The sequence below is a fragment of the Pleurodeles waltl genome, chromosome 2_1, assembly GCF_031143425.1.
Source record: "Pleurodeles waltl isolate 20211129_DDA chromosome 2_1, aPleWal1.hap1.20221129, whole genome shotgun sequence".
Classification (NCBI taxonomy): domain Eukaryota; kingdom Metazoa; phylum Chordata; class Amphibia; order Caudata; family Salamandridae; genus Pleurodeles; species Pleurodeles waltl.
The window spans coordinates 537,950,222-537,972,339 of record NC_090438.1 but is presented as its reverse complement, the minus strand read 5'-3'; the positions used below and the strand labels follow the sequence as shown (position 1 = coordinate 537,972,339).

The 22,118-nt window shown below is 41.7% G+C and overlaps 1 protein-coding gene across 1 annotated transcript in view; it reads left to right on the top strand.

The window, feature by feature from the left end:
* LOC138265988 (biliverdin reductase A-like) overlaps positions 1-17,796 on the top strand; it is a 140,662-nt gene extending 122,866 nt beyond the window's left edge. The window contains exon 7 of the mRNA XM_069214241.1: positions 17,536-17,796. Within this exon, the coding sequence (XP_069070342.1) occupies positions 17,536-17,791 (256 nt within the window). The 3' untranslated portion in view covers positions 17,792-17,796. The remainder of the gene's footprint in view (positions 1-17,535) is intronic.
* The last annotated feature ends 4,322 nt before the right edge of the window (positions 17,797-22,118 follow it).

Sequence of the window (22,118 nt, the reverse complement as noted above, 5' to 3'; positions counted from 1 at the left end):
AAGGGGCTACTTAAGTGGGTGGCACAATCAGTGCTGCAGGCCCACTAGTAGCATTCAATCTATAGGAACTGGGCACATATAGTGAACTTTACTAGAGACTTATAAGTAAATTAAAAAATCCAGTTGGGTATGATCCAATGTCATCATGTTTAAAGGGAGAGAGCATATGCACTTTAGCACTCGTTAGCAGTGGTAAAGTGCACAGAGTCCTAAAACCAGCACAAACGTATCCAAAAAGTGGAGGGAGGCAGGCAAAATGTTAGGGGCGACCACCCTAAGGCTGTCTGGTCTAACAGTATCTTTAAATATGCTGATGACTTTACCTCCCGTCTAGTGTTGATCGTCTTGCTTAACGATGTTGTAACCAGCAGGGATGGCGGTAGGGGTGGCCGTTGCCTGAGCCAGGTTTCTGTGAGAAAGAACCAGAACGTGGTTGTGCAGTAGGCCCCATATCTCCCTGGCATGTTTGGTGAGCAAGCCAGTGCCGCAAATGCATGTGAGTCTTTTGTTCTTTTTGGGTGGTGTTTGGTCTGTGTGAGCATGAACGGGGTGCTCTTGGTGTGTGAGTGGTGAGCGTAGGGTGTGGAAGAGTGCATGAGGTGATTGTGAATGCTTCTTCTGTGTTCTGTGGTGCAGTATGACAGCAGTGCAGCGAGCAGCATGCGGGGATAAGAGCACAGACGAGAGATGTAGTGTATTGGTGGGTATGGGGAGTACCAGAGATCCTGGCACTGGGCACTGTCCAGATGCTTACGGGCACAGACAGGCTTGCTTTTTGCCTGCCAGTAGCAGGCCTGCAGTGCGCGACCGTTGCACATCTGAACTGCATTAGCCATTAAATAGGTTCTAAATGGAGGGAGGAGCGCTGGGTATGGTGGGTGGAAAATGTCACTTCCTGTACAGATGGATGGTGAAAAATTAAGTCCTCTTGCTTTGCTGCTTTTTTTAAAGAGAGTTTTGGTGGAAAACCAGTGATGTCACTTTCTGTGCAGATAGGTGATGGGAGCCAAGAACCACAGCGTTGGGGGAGCGAGTCTGCATAATAAGCACAGGAGCTTATCAATATGGCCTTGTAAGTGATGCAGCTTGATTTGAAAATAGGGTGGGCCAGGAAGAGGAGCCAATTAAATTTAATCTGGTTGGCAGGGAGATATTGTCATATTTTTAAAGACCCTGTTTGAAAAGTACTGGGGAGTGTAGGATGCCCTTAAAGAGTGCCAGTGTGGAATCTGGGACGCTATGGAGTAGAGCGTTACCACCATCCAGAAGCATGAGGGCTTGAACAGCAGTCCTGAAGTTATTTTCTAATAGAAATAGTTTCACTCTCTTTATAAGAGAGAGCTGGTACCAGGCTATCCTTATTTTTGGGCAATGTGCTCTCTGAGGATGAGGTTGGTGCCCAGGGTGAATCCAAGTGACTTGCCATTCATTAAAATTTGGAGGGTGAAAGATGTTAAGGTTTGAGTCATTGAGCACTGTTCTTGTTTGTTTTTCATAGCAAAAACACGCATTCTGTCTTGGCTGAGTTGAGCTTCAACCAGGCAGTAGACCGCTAAGCCTGGATGATTCATAGGCAGTATTTGAAATGTTGAATGTCAAGTAGAGTTATTTATCATCAACATATTGGTGAATTTTGATTCTGTTATCTTGGAGTTGCCAAGTGCCATCTTGGGCTTGAAGATAACTGGAGACATTATGGGACCATGTGGTACTCCTCGGGTTGGGAAGGTTGGAAGAAAAACTGTGAAGGGGTTTGCAGTTGAATTCCATTTGAGACTTCAAGGTACAAATGAGAATGTGATGGTTGACTGCGTTAAAGGCAGCTGAGCGATACAGCAATATCAGGAATCAGGGGTCATCTTCATCTGTGGTCAGGAGGGCATTGTCTACGATGTGTAAGGTAGTGGTCTCTATGCTGCTGCCAGATCTGAAGGGAGAGTCATAGACGTCCAGGAGTTCGTAATCATTGACATGACCGTGAAGGTAACCATAGACTGCATTTTCAATGATCTATAAATGGTTGGAGAGTAACTGGCTGTTAGTCGGCAAGGTCATCAGGATTTAGCGTAGCTTCCGTTTGCCTTGTGTGTGATCCACACAATGGATGCTAAAGTCTATGGGAAGAGGAATGGTGTTGTGAAAAAGTGGAGTTGAACCATGTTCCTTTGGTGAACAGGGCATCAAGCTTCTGAAAAGTGAGGTCTGTGATATCTAGTGCACAGAGTACTGCAGAGTGAATATTAATAATCATGAGTTGAAATGTGTGTTCTGTAGTTTGAGGGTGTCTGGTAGTTATGGATGTGTATGATACTGGGTCCATATGTTCTGGTAATGCTATGTGAGTGAATAGGTTGTCCTGATCTGGGTGTGATTGTGGGGACAGGACATATGAGGTGAAGTGTGAGGCACATGTTATCTTTCTTGTTAGTTCCAGTGAAACAATGGTTTAACTCCCTGGTTCTTGCCTGTATCCACCTTTTGCTAAGGAAGGGTAATGGGAGACCCTGAACAATGGATTGGAGTACAGATAAGGAAGGTCGGTATGTCACTTTCTGTGCAGATGGGTGATGGCAAATTCCAAAGATATTACTTCATGTGAAGATTGAAAATGGAAAATTAAGTTTCTTTGCTTGGCTTCTTCTTTCAAATATGTTTTTGATGCAAAACCAGTGATGTCATTTCTTTTGCAGATGGGTGGTGGATAATGAAGTCCCCTTGCTTTGTTCCTTCTGTTAAAGAAGGTTTTGTTGGAAAACCAGTGATGTCACTTTCTGTGCCGTTGGATGACGGAAAATCCAGTGATTTTACTTATAGTGCGGTGCAGATGGATAATGTGCACCGACCAGGATTCGGTTGTGTGACTGACTGGTTAAACACAAGGACATCTATATTGATTACATTAACTAACTGAGTTTTCTTACAACAAATCATTTCCCACTAATTACTTTAACTTGCACTTATTTTTCATTTAAGGTGTGTTTGGTATATTTGTATGCATCTAATGGAAGATAAAAGGCCAATAAAATAGTTGCAGAATATATTGTTTTTATCGCCATATCTCTAATCTCATCCCTATAGTACTCAGGATCACAGCCCAGTACATTTCAGCTAAATAATTGTGTGTTTCCTGGAAGGTGCAGCAGCTCGGGCTACGACACAAGACTGGGGGGAGGGGGTGGAGCTTTTTAGCCTAATGAGTGTTGTGCACCTAAGCTACATCAGTTCTCTCATCTTCTTCTTTATCTTCACTCAGACTACCTGGGAGAACCCAAAATATATGGCTTACCTTTACTTACTTTCTAATTATCATGGCAGTTTAAGCAGAAAACATAATACACCTTATAAAACACAATTATACTACCATCCTACATATTGTCAGGGAAACATGTGTTATTTCAATAAGTATCTGTCTTTTAAATGATACTAAAAAACTCAAGTGATCTGAATAGCACTAATTTTGTGCATACTCTACCACGAGAACACAGTGATATCTGATTTCGCATGAGGCAAGCACAAAATAACATATTTGGAAATAGATCTAACAATCTTACATGCCACATTGTGCAGACATAAAGTCTTGGGCCTCTAGAAAAAACACACAGATACCTAAATATATTAGACAAATTTGAGATATCTTTCATGGGGAGAATCAAATAAATCAATAGGGATTTACTCCCAAGATACAGTATATGCATTTGGCCCAGTCACCTCCTCTAGATTTCCTGCAGCAAGGTATAAAGCGCACTCTCTCCGATATTGGTCTTTTTATCTGCTCCAGCAAACAGCCCAGTAGTTTTAGGAAGGCTAAAGAGAACACCAGCAGATGGTGGCATAATCATCACAGGTTTGAAGAGGTAAGGCGCAAAGTCCCAACTGAGTACATTTATTGAGAGGTCCTTCACATATACTGATAAATAATGGCTCTCCATGGAATAGTCTGTGTTCACTGTCTCTCTCGGCTTTAACCTGGCTTTTGAAGAACAAAAGACCTCAAGCTTTGACACTAAGGTGCTCCACATAAGTCTCCCGAGCTAGTTTGACATAACTGTCATGGCCTACTGCAGAAAACGAACTCTTGTCCACTCACACTGATCGTGCACATCCCTGTAGGTATTTAACATTTGAAAAGTAGAATAACTGAGGAATCTGAAACAAAGGTTCAGATCTGAAACAAATGTATGAAGCATGTCTGCCATTATCATTTGCACAATGTAAATAAACCATTAGTCCAGAGGAGAGTGAATAATCTCACAACTCACGACCTCTTCATTAGATGCCTCAGCTGACTGGGAAACTCCATAGTCAGAGACATAAAAGATTTTGTAGAAATAGTTCACAAGCCGCCAGCGCCATGGATTAAGGGATCTAGTTACAAATGTCCTCTTGTAGTATGTGAACAATTTACCATTTTTAAAGTTAATTATTGACTTTTAAAAATAATTAAATTGAACTTTTTAACTTTATTATAAATTTTAAATTACTCATATTTTAAATGAATACAGATTGATTCAACAACAAACTTGATTCCATTTAGTAAATATTAATTAAATATGTATTTGCTGAATGGGTATACTTTTTTACTTTTCGTTTTAAAATTAATATAAAATAAATGAATATATTTTAATATAATATAGCAATATATTTTATTGGTTCTAGGTTATTAATAATTATTATAAAATAATGTATCATTTTATTTTACATAAAAATATTTAGATGTACTTATTTAATAATACATTGTTTTATTTCCCCTCTAATTTACCATAAGGATATATCCTCTTCAATGGTGGAGCTGTCTTCCTATATTCGAAAAGTTAGTAATAGTTAATGTACTCTTGTAAATATACACTTTGATGTCTCCATCCCCTGTTTTCAAGGGATCGAGACATGTAAGTCTACACTTAGGTGTAAATATACATTCAGAAACGGTGAATAACACAAAGGTGTAGATTTACAACTAGGCGCAAGAGTACATTTACAGGTGAGTTAATATACATGTGTAAAATTATTTTTGCTAAAAAGGGCCTATATCTTTACTTTCCATACCCCCTTTTAACACTGAAGCATCATTATAGTATGTGGAGAAGTGTAAAAGACACCTGAAATAGACAATACCTGCAAATACTAGGCAGAAAATCAGCATTACAAACACATACTCCACCTATATATAGCAAATTGAAATGTGCATAATACATTTTATGCAGGTGGTGCATGACACCAGCACATTTAAATACTTCATATCCTGGTCCCAGTCAATGGTTTTGGTTCCAGACAGCAATGTATGAGATAGGGGCCCAGATTTACTAGGATTTTGCATCAGGGGTTACGCCACTTTTTTTGCACAGGCCCAAATTACAAAACCAACCAAAGCCAGATTTGTGTGACTTTGTAAAAAGGAAAAGTAACTCTAGATAGATCATAGTGCTGCCTTGCATTACCTTGTGACGGGGAGGGGTTACATTAGTGGCGCATGGATGTTCTCAAACATCCACCCATGTATTTTGACGCAAACCTATATTTATTAAAGTCATTAAACGGAGGTTAGCAGCAAAATGGTGCCCCCCAACACTAGGCTGACGTAACAAGGGAAAATATCTTTATTTCTCCTTCTTACTTCCTGTTTGCCTGTGTGCTGCATTCTGCACCACACATGCTAAAAGGAATACTCCTCTATGAGAATGTGTATTGTTAGTTGGAGGCGATGTGAATCCTCACAAAGTAATAATGTCACAGTTCTGTACCAGGTCCAGATAGGTCTCAATAATTTAAATCTGGCCCATCCCTTGGTAGCTGTAGTATAGAGCATACAGGCTTATTTTAGCAGAAATGTGTAAAGCACAACATATTAAAAATCCCATCCTAGTTTATTAATTAGAGTAAAATGTAGTGAAACAATAGAGACCACAGTAACAAAAATTGCATGTAGGGAAATTGAAATATGACTTTTAGGGCCAGATGTAGGAAAGCTTTAACGACTCGCAAACGGCGAAAAACGCAGTTTGCGAGTCGCTAAAGCCCATCTGGTATGTAGAAATGCATTTTGCGAGTTGGAACCGACTTGCAAAATGCATTTCCGAGTCGCAAATAGGAAGTGGTGTTCCCTTCCTATTTGCGAGTCGCACTGGTATGCAATTCCATTTGCGACCGCAAAAGCGGTCGCAAATGGACTCGCAGTTACCATCCACTTGAAGTGGATGGTAACCCAGTCGCAAACGGGAAGGGGTCCCCATGGGACCCCTTCCCCTTTGTGACTGGACCAAAAAACAATTTTTCAGAGCAGGCAGTAGTCCAATGGACCACTACCTGCCCTGAAAAATACTGAAACAAAAGGTTTCCGTTTATTTTTCAAAGTGCAGCTCGTTTTCCTTTAAGGAAAACGGGTTGCACTTTGAAAAAAAAAACTGCTTTATTTAAAAGCAGTCACGGACATGGAGGTCTGCTGTTCCCAGCAGGCCTCCATCCCCGTGAGTGCCCTGACTCGCTATGGGGTCGCAAATTGCGACCCACATCATTAATATTAATGAGGTGGGTCTTTGCGACCCCATAGCGACTCGCAGAAGGTGTCTGAGACACCTTTCTGCATCCCAAATTGCGACTTGCAATTTGCGAGTCGCAGGGACTCGCAAATTGCAAGTCGCAATTTGGGAAGTTGCTAAATCTGGCCCTTAGAAACTTTAAGTCAAAATAATGCCTAAAATAGCCTAGCACTATTTTCTGTTATCCAGTCACACCAGACCATTTCCTTTAAAAAAAATAAAGTCAACTGTGATCTACTGCCAGTCGGGTACAGAGATCAGGTTTGTCCCAGTGTAATCCTTACTTTCTTACTGACTCAAGATTATCTGTAGAAATGCCCTTGTTGACTGATCATTGGTGGATCGAGCAGCTGGCTGCGTTCAAAAGACTGCTTGGCGATGGTGGCCTAATAAAGTGACGATATCCTCAGTGGGAGCCTCCTCTCCGGCAGGAAACTTGGCATAGCCAACATTAGCTGTGAAAAGCTCTGAGCGAGCGACGTTCTGATTTGTCAGTCAGATGATACAGGGAGTGCAGAATTATTAGGCAAGTTGTATTTTTGAGGATTCATTTTATTATTGAACAACAACCATGTTCTCAATGAACCCAAAAAACTCATTAATATCAAAGCTGAATATTTTTGGAAGTAGTTTTTAGTTTTTTTTTAGTTTTAGCTATGTTAGGGGGATATCTGTGTGTGCAGGTGACTATTACTGTGCATAATTATTAGGCAACTTAACAAAAAACAAATATATACCCATTTCAATTATTTATTATTACCAGTGAAACCAATATAACATCTCAACATTCACAAATATACATTTCTGACATTCAAAAACAAAACAAAAACAAATCAGTGACCAATATAGCCACCTTTCTTTGCAAGGACACTCAAAAGCCTGCCATCCATGGATTCTGTCAGTGTTTTGATCTGTTCACCATCAACATTGCGTGCAGCAGCAACCACATCCTCCCAGACACTGTTCAGAGAGGTGTACTGTTTTCCCTCCTTGTAAATCTCACATTTGATGATGGACCACAGGTTCTCAATGGGGTTCAGATCAAGTGAACAAGGAGGCCATGTCATTATATTTCCTTCTTTTATACCCTTTCTTGCCAGCCACGCTGTGGAGTACTTGGACGCGTGTGATGGAGCATTGTCCTGCATGAAAATCATGTTTTTCTTGAAGGATGCAGACTTCTTCCTGTACCACTGCTTGAAGAAGGTGTCTTCCAGGAACTGGCAGTAGGACTGGGAGTTGAGCTTGACTCCATCCTCAATCCGAAAAGGCCCCACAAGCTCATCTTTGATGATACCAGCCCAAACCAGTACTCCACCTCCACCTTGCTGGCGTCTGAGTCGGACTGGAGCTCTCTGCCCTTTACCAATCCAGCCACGGGCCCATCCATCTGGCCCATCAAGACTCACTCTCATTTCATCAGTCCATAAAACCTAAGAAAAATCAGTCTTGAGATATTTCTTGGCCCAGTCTTGACGTTTCAGCTTGTGTGTCTTGTTCCGTGGTGGTCGTCTTTCAGCCTTTCTTACCTTGGCCATGTCTCTGAGTATTGCACACCTTGTGCTTTTGGGCACTCCAGTGATGTTGCAGCTCTGAAATATGGCCAAACTGGTGGCAAGTGGCATCGTGGCAGCTGCACGCTTGACTTTTCTCAGTTCATGGGCAGTTATTTTGCGCCTTGGTTTTTCCACACGCTTCTTGCGACCCTGTTGACTATTTTGAATGAAACGCTTGATTGTTCGATAATCACGCTTCAGAAGCTTTGCAATTTTAAGAGTGCTGCATCCCTCTGCAAGATATCTCACTATTTTTGACTTTTCTGAGCCTGTCAAGTCCTTCTTTTGACCCATTTTGCCAAAGGAAAGGAAGTTGCCTAATAATTATGCACACCTGATATAGGGTGTTGATGTCATTAGACCACACCCCTTCTCATTACAGAGATGCACATCACCTAATATGCTTAATTGGTAGTAGGCTTTCGAGCCTATACAGCTTGGAGTAAGACAACATGCATAAAGAGGATGATGTGGTCAAAATACTCATTTGCCTAATAATTCTGCACTCCCTGTATTTGATTTCAGCCTCCGTCGAGTCCCTTTACGTTTGTACTTAAAAACTTTTCAGGGAGTCGAAATTCTTTCAGTGGGGAAAAATTGGTGAGTTGAATCTGACCGGTGATTCAATGTCAGCAGCTACAGCTTTGAAGTCAGTCCTGTTCACCACTACTTCTCTGGAGAAAAAGTTCTGAAAGAGTTTCTAAGCATCCCGTTTTGCAGGTCTTATGGCCACTGGAGTGCACTGTAACACCAGCCAATGGTTCAGGACCTTTTGGGCACCATTTAGGGTTAGGGCTTACCGTCTGAGAAGCCACAAGTAGGGTCCAAGGCAAATCCAATTGGAACTAGTTATCTGGGCTTTTGGAATGTAGGCTTCTTGCCCCCTTTTTGCCCTGTAGATTAACAGGATGTCAGCCATCTGGCCCTTAGAATCTACTTTTCTGTCCTGGGTACAACCAGGAGCAGGTAAAGCCCTTGCAGTTTCTCTCCCCAGGTTCAGCAGCAGGTGCAATCCTTCTTCTATCTTTCACAGGTCCAGACGTTTTCTGAAGAAGGTAGCCACGGGTGCCAGATTTATGCCTAGCACTAGCTTGTGGGTAGGGGAGACTACCTGAACAATAGGGAAAATGTTCCATGGAGCAACTCGACTCACTTTGATATTACTTTCTGGGGTTTTGGCCCAAAACAATCCCACAGTGCACTGTTCTCCAAAACTCCTACATGGCAGAACCTTTCTTCCCCTGGGCAGAACTCTGGGCATACCCCTGACGTGTGTACAGGGAAATGAAAAACTCCCCCTGCAAATCAGTTCTGAAACAGGATTTCCCTCACCCGGGAATGGTGCCTTCTTGACTACCTGAACAATGAAAATAGCACACACAGATGTGAGTTACATCGGCCTGTGATGGATTGCCCCGTCAAAGCTTGTGCAGTTGGTGTGCACATCCCACATCAAAAGAGGCTACAACTCCTATCACCCAAGACCCTTTTGTTCCCTTTCCTGGGAGTCATTCACACCTCCTTGCTGGGAGCAAGCCGGCTGCCAGGTGACAGTTAGGGAATTAACTCTGCGAGGCTTTAGGCAGAAAAATAATGACTTTCTAAAGTCACCATTTCTGAAATATACATAACTCTAATTTAGCAATACATTAGAATTTGTTTAACTATAACAACGAATGTTTGAAGTGTTTTCTAGCTAGTGGTAATCTGAAGTTAGATTTGTTAAGTGTAATAAAGTGACCCAGTGTTTTAAGTGGCTACAGTAAAAAAACAGGTTTAAGGCCTTTTCACTGTAGGGACATGTAAAAACATGAAATGTTTGTTTCCTACTTTTAAATACCCACCAGAGGGCAAATAAAGCCTACTTGGGGCGACTTGCTACTATTTCAAATAAGGTTTAGGCTGACAAAAGTGTGATTTTGGCAGGTCGAAATAGCAGTTTGAAAACTATCAAGCTTAGCTGCTGTGGCAGGCCAAAGACATGTTTTACATGGTCACAATAAGTGCTGCAGTCCACTAGTGACATTTAACATACAGGCCCAGGGGACACGGGATACCATATAATAGGGACTTGTATGTAAATTAAATATACCAATCAAGAATTTTAACCAATTTTGACATGTTTTTAGGGGTCAGAGCACATGCACTAGTGCTTGTTTTGCAGGGTCGTAGTGAGCAGAGTCCAAAAATCAACAGCATCAGTCCAAAGAAAAAGGTAATGATCATGTAAAAAGAGAACTTTTCTTCCAGACTCTAAGAATAGTTTTTAGTACAGTGCGGGATTCTTCCTTCACAAAACCTATTCTGACCTCAACTGAGCCACCCTTAATCCATGATGCAAGGGTGTCTGCATAGATTCCAGGCTGCCACAAGTGTACCAGTACAATGAGAGAGCAGAAATGTGCCAATAATTCAATTAATATAGCACAAGTTTGCTTCCTTCCTTTGCATGGAAGTTTAGTAAATTTGGGCCCTGCTACCCAAACTATATCAGGATCAGAAAAAAAATTAAATATGATTTACGTTATTGTGTAAATATCTATTTTATAAACAATCAAAATTGAACCAGGAAGCCTAGATTGACTGAACATGTCACATATTACCAGTAATGCACCATATAATTTGTTTAAAATATTGAATAAGGAACGCATGTACACTGAACATGATGCTAAATTAATAAATAGTTGATTCAGCTGTAAGTGAGATGCAGCAAAGCAGTGGCGGCCCGTCCTTTAGGGCAGAGGGGCCACCCCCCCCACCTTTTGCCCCTCATGAAGAGTGTCTGTCAGGCTGAACAAAGGCCCGCCTGACAGACACTCTTCATTTTCAGCTCAGACAGCCAGGAGTGAGCCATGCACGATTTGCGCAGACTCCTGGCTGCCTGAGCTGAACTTTGCTGGGCTGAGGAGGTCACAGCTCCTATGGGCGTGACCTCCTCGGCTCAGCAAAGGTGCCTCGAGGCCCTCCCCTGGGTGACGAGGAAAACATCACCCACTGACACTCGCCAAGGGGGGTTCAGGTTTAAGCCCTGAAGCGCCCAGGGTGAGTGTCAATCAGTGACACTTCCTCACAGAGTGGGGTGGGGTCAGCAGTCTCACTGACCCCATCCCACTCTGTGATGAGGCTGGGACTGCTGCCTTCCCTCATTGGCTGACCTAAGGTCAGCCAATGAGGGAAGGCAGCAGTCCCAACCCTCCTGGGACCTGGAGGCTGAAATTGAGTGTGTGTGTGTATGTGTGTGATGTTTGAAATTGAATGTTTGGTGCGCGCGTGCATGTTTGAGTGTTATGAGTGTTGTTAATGGATGTGCGGGTGTGTGTGTGTTTTGAAAGAATAAGTGTGTGTGATCTTTTAAAATGAATGTTTGGTGCATGCATGCATGTTTGAATGTTATGAGTGTTAATGGATGGATGTGCGTGCGTGCGTGCGTGTGTGAAAGAATGAGTGTGTGTGATGTTTTAAAATGAATGTTTGGTGCGTGCATGTTTGAATGGTATGAGTGTTGTTAATGGATTGCATGCGTGCGTGTCTGTGTGTGAAAGAATGAGTGTGTGTGTGTGTGCTTCCCGTCCGCCCCCCTCCCTCCTAAAGCTGCCAGCAGCCACTGCAGCAAAGTAATTGGGAGTAGTAGAATTTTCAGGCAATACGATGAACTTGTTAAGAGACTGCATATGAGAAACAATTTCTGGCACCCCCCTCCTGAAAACTAGGAGCACGTTATGTATGGCCAAGGTGGTCGTAAAAGATGAACCCTGTGCAAACTTATCAACAACTTCAAAGTTGATGGTAGGGAATGTTTTTTACTGTGTTCCATTTTCCACCATATATTAGAGTGCCGTCTCACATTTTGGAGTGCTGACTTCTTTGGAAGATCTAGTGGAGGAAGTAGGTAGTGATGCTAAGGATTTGGGTGATAGTGCATGCTTGTTATCAAATAGAGCTACATGAAAGCTGCAGTTTATATGAGAGAGTACAGGGACTCTGAAAAGGCGGGCAGGAATTCTGTTCCAGGTTATTTTTCGGCAGTGGAAGTGATTAGTGTTTCTATAAGGGGGATGCTCATTACTATGGACAGCAATCATCACATGAGTGGGAAAGAAACACTGGATGTTTTCTCTCATTTTCCTGTCTAAGCCCTGAGCCCTAAGCAACAGAATGGGCTTGGAAAAAAGCTTGACGGTTCTATTAAAGCTCTTCCGTCCTGCCTGCTACTACAATCTAATGGTGTGGAAGTCCCGGACAACAGAGTGAGTCAGACGTGGACAAGACACTCTATCCTTCCTCATCATAAGCCAGAAAAAGCATGCCTCAAGAAACCGACATAGTTAAGTGCAGGTCAGCTGAGCTATGACTTTGACTGGTGAGCATAATCAATCCTGCGCATCCTTTTATTGTTTTTACTCCCTTATCATCACCTTTATGTGTAGAGGTCCTGCATCTGGTAGGCCTGCCCTGTAGCCTGTAGCCAGTGAAGCAAAGGCCTGAATGATGCCAGTGTATGCACTTTGGGCTGCCAGACCATTTATCCCCAAAGATGAAGCTGCGGTCTATATTCCCCCTTTATAATCTCAGTTGGTCTCTTCTGAGTGTGGATCTACTCACTGGCAGTCTTTAGGACCCACTGGTTTCAAGACATCGTGATGTGTAAGGGCTAGTCACCATTAACTGTAAACTGGGAGATACGTTAATCTTCTCATCTGCATTGTTTTCCTCCTGAACTCAAGGATACATTGTGTTTGAACACTGTGTTGTTGTTGGCTGATGTGATTCTTCGTTTAAACCTGTTTTTGGTGTTTACAATCACCACAATCAGTCTGAATTACAGACTGCACACTCAATACAAAATAACAAGGAGGAAGGATCGTAAACCTCCATTTTACAATATAGTGTTTACCACTAGATCGCAATCATGAACCGTATATAGTTGCAACATTTTTCAAAGCATCTAACTGCCCAACCTGTAGTGTGATGCTTCTCTGTTTTGTATGTCTTTCTGTTCATGACCATCCAGTGATTGTAAATGATACAAAATGCATATATTCATAGGCCCTCATTTATCACTGTGTTAGTACTATATTACCTTTAATCATGTATTTGATTTTTTTTCCTCATATGTACTACACATATATTTATATATTTACGATATTATTACAAAAACAAACAGTGATATATTCTCATCTTCATTTCTTCTATCCTGTTCTTGCTCCTGGCTGCCAGGTACTCTCTTGTATATTTGAAAAAACATTTATCTTGACTTTCCTTAACCCTTCGGAAACCAAACAACCATTTTACTTAGCCCAAGCTTGTCCCGAGCTCAGCGGGGTCCCTGACCTTCTTATACCCAATCCTGCATCCCTCATGTTCACACTTTCCTTTCTCTAACACTGCTTCTACTCTCCCTTTGCATGGAAAACCTTCTTCTGGAGACTGTTACACCCGTGTTCCTGGGGAACCAGAGTTGAAATTATTAATCAAGCTTTGAAAAGTGTTCAAACATGATCAGATTGAAGGTCGTTAGAGTTGGGTCTTCTGCCTTCCCTTGCACCCTTAAGGATGAAGTCACAGAACCCTGGACAATTGCCAGAAAAGTAGCATAAATCCCTAGCACTGCTTCTACTATCCCTTTACATGGAAAACCTTCTTCTGGAAACTGTTACACCCGTGTTCCTGGGGAACCAGAGTTGAAATTATGAATCAAGCTTTGAAAAGTATTGGAACATGATCAGATTGAATGCCTTTAGAGTTGGGCCCTCTGTCTTCCCTTGCACCCTTAAGGATGAAGCCACAGAACTCCGGACAATTGCCGGAAAGGTAGCATAAATCTCAGCAATTTTCTTAGAAACATAATCAACCAACTCCTGGCGGCGATCCTCTGATAGAATAACCATTAGAGCTTTTAGGGAACGATCCATCAGAGACTTCACTGGGGAAAAGATTTCCTTGGTCAAATTTTAGGCCAATTCAATTCTGTCGGATGAATATGAGATGTTTCTGATATATTATAATGGCAGTGGAAGAAATCATTTTGGCAGTCAAGTCGTAATTATTGCACCAAGCCCGTTCTAGAGCTTTATATCTTTTTTGATCTTAGTCTTGAGTGTATTTTTCATTGGAATTCATCTAATGCAGAGCTCAACCAGTAGTGTGCTATCTTAATTCACTCTTCAATATGAGAACACAGTGCGGATTTTGATGCACATAGGGAATTGCAAAAGGCCTCCTTCTCAAGCTTGTGCCGAGTCTAGATAGGTGCAGTAAGCTAGGTTTAGGGGGAAGAGAATGTATTGGTTGTATGCGTAAAGGGATAGCATAATGATCGGATCACATCAGGGGCAAGGTTGGGGCAGCCACCAGTCCTGAGATATTCAAAAAGACTGCATTAAGGGTATGGCTAGCACAATGAGTGGGGTCCTTGACCAGCTGAGTCAGCTGAAGAGAATAAAGATCTTTGATGATGATTTCAGTAGGGGCATGCTTGTCATCTTCAGGATGAAGGTTAAGATCACCATGTACAATACAATTATCGAATTTTAGTATAAAAGCCATGATAGTGGTGGGTGCTCCAGCCCTTTTTAATATCTTTGTATCTGGACCCTAGATATGGACTTGTGTCTAAGAGTGGCAAAAGCAACTACAATGATGCAACAACAACCAATTACTTAGCACATTCGGTTCTTAGAGTCAATAAATAGAGTTTTAATCATTTTGAAATATTTATTCTCAAAAGATTTAGTATGATTTATTAATCAAAAATATCAAGTTACAGAAGCACTCATGAAGAGTGTCCCAAATCTGTCCCTACTCTATCTGTCTGCATCCCACAACATTTAGTATGTCTAAATAACACTGTTTCTCAGTCTGTGAAAGTTTAAAAGAATGTTCAGTCTGTTACATTACATAAGATTTTCATGGGTATCTTTCTTATGTGTTTACAGCTATTGTACTATACTGAAACAGTTTATCAACTCTCTCTAAGACCAAATGCGATCTCTGCAGCAGAATGAATAACTCTGCTGTATCTAATAACTCAGTAACTGGAAAACTCTCATGGTGTTATCTATACTCAATTCTATTTCCCTAGACTAATGCAGTCTATTCAGTATGATCTATCTCTAATATTCTCAACCTTTCTGTAGTTCATTAGGCTACATAATCACCTATAGCTCTCAGCTCCAGCAAAAGAACCAGTAAAAGAACAGTGGCTCAAGGGGCACAGTGGTTGTCTCTCAATCTTTCTCCAATGGTCTCAGCATAGCCTTGTGTTCTCTAGTCTCTGCGTCTGGATCCTCACAATGCTTTCCCTAGGACACCTCTTATAATTAATTGATTGATACCTTTTTTTACAATGTAAAGATATTCAGGAGATGTTGTTACAGTGGCCCATACATTGTCTTTTTTAATGGCAAGGTTTGGATACATTCCCTTTCATTCTCATACACTTCTAGTTCTAACAATTTTGCATGCATACGTGTAACACCCACTCTATTCCCACCATTTAACTAATGTTAATGTTTCCACTTTAAAGCAATGTCCTTTTCTAAATACATGTCAGTGCATTCCAAGGCAGTTTAGTAGGTGAATAAGGATATAAGCAATAGTCGTACTATTGTTCAAAGAATAGTATGTGCCAGTTCACAAGTCAAGAAAGGGTTATAGAAGGAACATTTTAAAAAATGGTGCCAGCACGGGTTAGGCAGAATTCAGACCATGCTTTTAAACATTTAATCAAAAACAGTTTGGGGTCTAGCAGTTCATTCTCATGTTAGCGATTAGTACTAGTGTGTCTTAATTTTCAATTTTTATTAAGGAGGCCTTGTCAATCACTTTGGGAACGATTGAAAGGATTTAGCATGCCGCTCCCTGCAGACGGTAAGTGAGGGTTCCAGAAAATGATAGATTTATGGTGAAACCAATCAAATAAATAATACTTTCACAGTCTGGTGACTCAAGGTTTGCCATCACACAAGATATTTCAGCTTTGAAAATGATGGCATGACATTCCACGCAGTCCTGTCTGACAATGTGAAACCCTTTAGGAAGCAAATGGCAAGGCCTGACGGCAAGTTCTTATCAAGCCAAGTTTCAGTAAGGAATAAGTCATAAGGCTTAAAATCAAGAATGTAGTCAAAAATTTCAAGTTTGTGTCTAACAAGTGAATGGCAATTAAAACTAAAATTGAACAGACGAAATATGTGTTCAGTTTGCCCAGTGGGACTCCTTAAAACTGGAGTATCCATTTTTAGATGTACAACACAAAAATATGACTGCTCCTATTTGGAAACCTCCTTTATGGCTCCCTCACACAGGGTTTCCAATTGAGGTTAATTCCTATTCTTACACGGCTATGCTTGGGTCATTTCCATTCATGGAAGTAGAAGCCTCACACCTGATAGTGTCATGCTTCATCCTTTGGTCCTGCTTCCCACCCTGGTAGGAACAATGCCACCAAGGCGGACTCGACCACCTGTCTCTTCTTGCGTTATATGTTGATGAAAGGGGCGTTCTCAAATTTTGCGTTTGATTGTATCCATTTTTGGCACATGCTTACACATACTTGCAAAATTAACATGTGTCCTGCCAAACTTGATAGTATGTAGGCAATAGGCAACCATATTCAGGTGTAGAGAAAAGAGAGTATTAGCCGAGTACTGAAGATGGCGGCTGAAGTTCTGGCAGATCTTTTGGCCCCTGGCACCATTCGGGTGTGAATGGGAACAAACAGGCTTGCCTTCTGTGCGCTCAGTGCGAGTCCCCACATCAGCCCTATTTTCATAGTACATTATGACATACGCCATTTTGATTAGCTCGCAGGTTGTGCAAAACGTCTTTAGTCCATAGAACAACCAAGCTGGCTGAAAAATTCTCGCCACAACAGGCCATGGATTTGGGAAAAGGCAGACATAAAAATCACCAGAAAGAGTATAGCGTCAAAACACAAATTTAAAAAAGTTGATAATACCAGGCAGAATTGTTGTACCAATTTCAAAAGCGTAGCTCAACACCTAAACTGCAAGTGCAAATCAATTTGACGAGTAACTAAAGTTCGAGGTGCGTCTACATATCAGTGTAATTGACTAGCCATTCTATGACTCATGGGCTGGTTTTCACCACTTTACAGGTTCATTCTGCATCTTCTATGAAAGCAGTTGGATAAATCATGAAATGAGACATGGGAATGCTGCTGCAAATGTGGTAGTCTACCACCTAAACTGGTATGGTTAACACGAATGGAAATATCGACACAGGTGTTGAGAAAGAGGGCGTGTTTAAACCAAGAAAATGTTTGATATGCACTTATGGTCACAACAACTGTATTTTGCACTATCATTCTCTTACGCATGATTGTTCTTAAGTTTCGTGTGATAGTAAATACCCTCCATCTGACTGTCGATTTCTCCCTTTCTTATTTTTTGGCATACCCCTTCCTTCCTACTTTCTATTTACAGGCCATTGACATGGATTGAAGAAAGAGCTCCTGGAATGAAACGTGGAAAACAAATCAACTTCTGCTTTAAGTCAGGAACCTTGGAAACGCTTCCTGATGCACCCAGGGCCGCAGTCGGGATCTTCATGCAGGACCAGAATCTATTTGCTAAGAAACTTATGGGCCAGGTATCCAGAGAAGAACTGGCAGCAGAAAAATGGCGTATCCTGAGGTGCCTGAAACTTGCAGATGAAATTAAACAACTTTGTGAGCACTAAGCAACCTTCTTAGCGTTTCTTTTGGAAAGCACGTTGCTATTTATAGACACTGCAGTGCGGGTGAACAGCGCAGGTACCCAGGGACTTTCATCAGGGGCTGCTTTCATATCCAAACAACTGGGCCATGTAAACTGTGCTTGGTGCAAATGTGTTTCATTAACTAAATTACTCTAAGTGGAATTGCCTGATGCACACTTCATTCAATGAAGCTGGCTGCTAGAACCGTATACAATACGTGTTCCAATTAGAGATACCACACCTGGTTACCTTGGTGGAGCTGTATGTCACGATATTGATGAGAGAAATATCATCTGACATAAATATTGTGCCCTAAACATTCTTTGGAAACATATCACTCCACTGGAGTGTCAATATTCTAATATTGACTCTACTCAGGTGACATTTTTGTAACAGAAATTTAGGGCACAGTATTCTAGTAAAATACGTTTCAGCAGAATTTTGAGTTCTTCCAATGGGTATACAATCTCTGAATGCACCTCCTCATGAAGGAAAGGAAAGGTAGAATGTAGTGCTTAGTGCTCGAAGGATTGAAGGAACCTTCTTCTGTCCACCAAAGGTTCAATGGGGAAGATCAGGTGTGTCTCTGTATATGATTTATTGGAAGGGGCACATTTTGGGCCACAGATAAAATTGGTGGGGCCACTGAGAAAAGGCAGTCATAAAGTGCATATGTGTGTGTGTGTGTGTTTATATACAAAATAATAGATAGATAGATAACATTTGCTTGAAATGGTTAAATATGACATTGTATGGATGTGTATATATGCTATATATGCGCACATTCATACAAAGTCAGATACATGCATTTTTAAGCAAACGTATTACCTCAAACCATCACTGCTTTCCAGTCAAAGTAAGATGCAAAAACTAATGTGAAAAGCTGTGATGGCGTGGCACGGGGAGGGGGAGTGCGGTGGGGCAGCGGCAGGACAAAGAGAGCTGAGGTCTCTCCTCTAGAGACGCCAGGGATCATATTGTGATCGACTAATTGCAATCCCCAACCATGGATAAGGCTGCTGAAGATTTGCATGTAATTTATTAAGCCACTGGTGCAGGGGAACGTTTTTATTTGCATAGCTTTCCACCCAATGCTAGTGAATTACCCAGCACAAAATGCCACCATCTCATTTCTTATTGCAGACGTTTTGTGTTTTGTAAAACCAAGATGGCCAGGCATAATACATGTAATAAAGCCCAAAATGCACAATGAGGTGATCAGCAAAGCTCAGATTATTCAGGTGTTTTGAACAGTATACCTTGCTACAGCCCCAACACTAGGAACAAATACGAGTTGGAGTAAACAAAATGCGTAAATAGAAGAAGTGATTAAAAAATAACCATTGTGCACATTTGATATGATTATATTAATGTGCTATTGAAAACGAAAACAAATGTGACGGATATCCTGCCCGCCATTTTACAAGTTCCATAAGATATAATGGAACTTGTTATTGGGCAGGCGGGATATATGTCACGTTTGTGATGGAGTATCCCATCCATTAAGGTCGTAATCAGGCCCAAAATCTCTAAAGGCAGGTCACGAGGGGCATTATGTGGTGTGAAATATCAGTGGAAATGTTTTAGTCACTGCTGAGGTACCAGCTAAAAACCACAAAAACATGAGCACAATTGTGAGATGACAAACATTGCTCGACCTATGTAGGTAGGCTACACAATAAGTCACTCAGGCTTTCTGTATAATAGAATAGGTGCCTTATGGTGAGAACATGGCAGGTTTATAATTATTGAGGGATAACAAATGACCATATCGTACTAACAATTTAAACAACTTTACTTACACCAAAGTCATTTTGCTTAAAGTGCTACACCATGATATACATTAATTTGGTCGTCAACAATAAAGAACTAGCATAGCAGACATGTGTATTAATATTAACGTGTTCAGGATTAGAAAGTGAACATTAATGTGTAGTAGGTACAAATGATGTAATTAAAGCATACTAATAGGACAGTCACTGTTGATAGCCACACTGTAACTTGTGAACAGATGGACGTGCGGAATCTTGTCTCCCTGTCCATGCCTGTTCCCTTAAAGCACTTCATTTAAAAAAAAAAAAAATCTCTAAGGCACTCTCATTTGGTCCTGTCACTGAAAGCTAAATACAATAGAAATGGTTCATGTGGAATTTCTACATCACAAGCTTTTCTCAAGGGAATAATTTTGTACTCTGCCTCTTGTACTCATATATTGTATGTTGAAATCTTTGCTTAAAAAGAATGATGGGCACATGCATTTTATAGTTAGGGCATGTAGTTTCGAGACATGTAAATGCCAGTGGAAAAAACCGCTCGACACATTAATGCATATTATTAAATTAAATAACTTCAGTACTAGGCAGCTATTGCAGTGGTCAAATCAAGGCGGTAAAAAGGTGACATTCTGAGTGCCAGTAATGATACATTAATTTTTATTGTGGACTTTCTAAGCACCGGACAGCTTGCACTTATGATGTCCAAAACCAAGGGAGTTTGTGGGGTCGAGACGCTATCCAGCTAATCCAGCCAGCCAGAGAGTCACAGACGGTTTCATACTGCAGTTTCAGGTGGCAAAAACAAGTCAATGAAGTTGCTGCCATCTGGGAACTGGGGCTCACGTTGGCTTCCCGCTTCATATCATAATTATTTACCACCCTTATTGCAGTAAGACATAATTTCTCGGACAATTCCTCAGAACATCTCTGCTATCCTTCTGATATGCCAATAAGCCTCAGCATTGCAGGTTCCCAGAGTACTTCTCTTTAAGTCCCACCCTGTTAAATATTTACACGTGCTTTAGCATCCTGTGCCTTCTATGCCAAAAACATACAGCTCTGATTAGATGCTGATGTTTCATTCACCCAAGGTCAGTTTCATGGATTCACCCTGGTTTCCTCTACAGACATCTGCAATCTAATATTGTCTTCAATGCCAGTCTCTCAGAATAGTTAATTGGCTGCCAACTACTTCCAACGCTTAAAAAGATTCTCAGGACGATTTTCCCCTGCTTCCCTTCTTCAGTCTTAAAGCAGTCACCAAGGCTATGGTGTTACCCAATCTAGACCAGAAGTCTGCCTATGTTGGCCGAGACACAAATTATCTGAAACACGGTCACATGGCCGCGTATCGCTGAGGCCTCCTACCACCAAACACCAATCACCCCCCTTGAGCAAGCTTAAATTAAAACCTTAGATGCACTTCACTTTGGGATTAGGGGTCGTCAACCCCCGGCCGTATTTTTCATTGACAAAATATTGTTAATCATAATCAAAATTATACGCAGTAACCACAATCATATTCACAAAGTATTTACAGAGTTCAAAGGATGCCTAGCCTTAACAGAGTACCCTAATACATCCACATTCCTGTCACTGACTAGAACAGTTTGTTCCTGCGTACCCAATGTTGGTGGCTGTAAATGAGATCATGACTGTTTTCCTACTACCCCAAACCCTGCCCTCCTTACGCTACGAATCTCAGGGGTAGGATCACCATCAGGGTGTTCTCATACCTTCCAAACTGGATTGCTGTGGAGGGAGCCCGCTGCCCGCTAGGATACCTACTTTGAGCACCCCCACCACCCTCAGACTCCAACCCCCACCGGGCCAGTGCTCGCTTAAGATCTTCTGCGCATGTGTGGGCGGTTGGCCCTAAAGGCCAGATGCCAGCGACCGCTCGCAACCCCCGCACCCCTGTATGTCATCCACACTTCACAGCCAGCACCCCTTGGAGGGTCCAATTAGCTTGTCACCCAATTTTGTAATAAAAAAGGTACCCGTTTATATTCCCAGTCACGATTTCACCCCACCACAGGCCCACATCATTGCCTGATGATGTAGTCTCCCCCCTAGGAAGAGGTCACATATGCTGAGAGAGCCAGGCGAGTATATTCTCCAAAAACATTTCATAACCAACTGGCGAAAGATGAACTCCGTCCTGCAGAAAAAAAAACATCTCCTTTAATGCAGCCATACGAGTTCACAGCCAACCTTGGAGTCTGAAACAACTTGACACATTTGCTATTGATTCTTTTCTCTGAGTCATTGAGGGCTTTCACTGAGAGCCCGCCCCTCCAGAGAGTACGAGAAGCAGGAACAGCCTGAGGGAATTTTTTGGCCAAACATCCAATTTCTGATATTACCAGTTCAAACAGCCGCCGTGCCCTAGAACAACCAGATCATTGCCCCCAAGGTGCAACACAATGATGTCCGGTGACGAATAGAGGCCACCTAGAGTCCGGCTTAGAGCCCTGAATGCGCTCCCATCCCCTAAAGGCCCTTCTTACCAAGAATGATTTTGTACCGTCGGG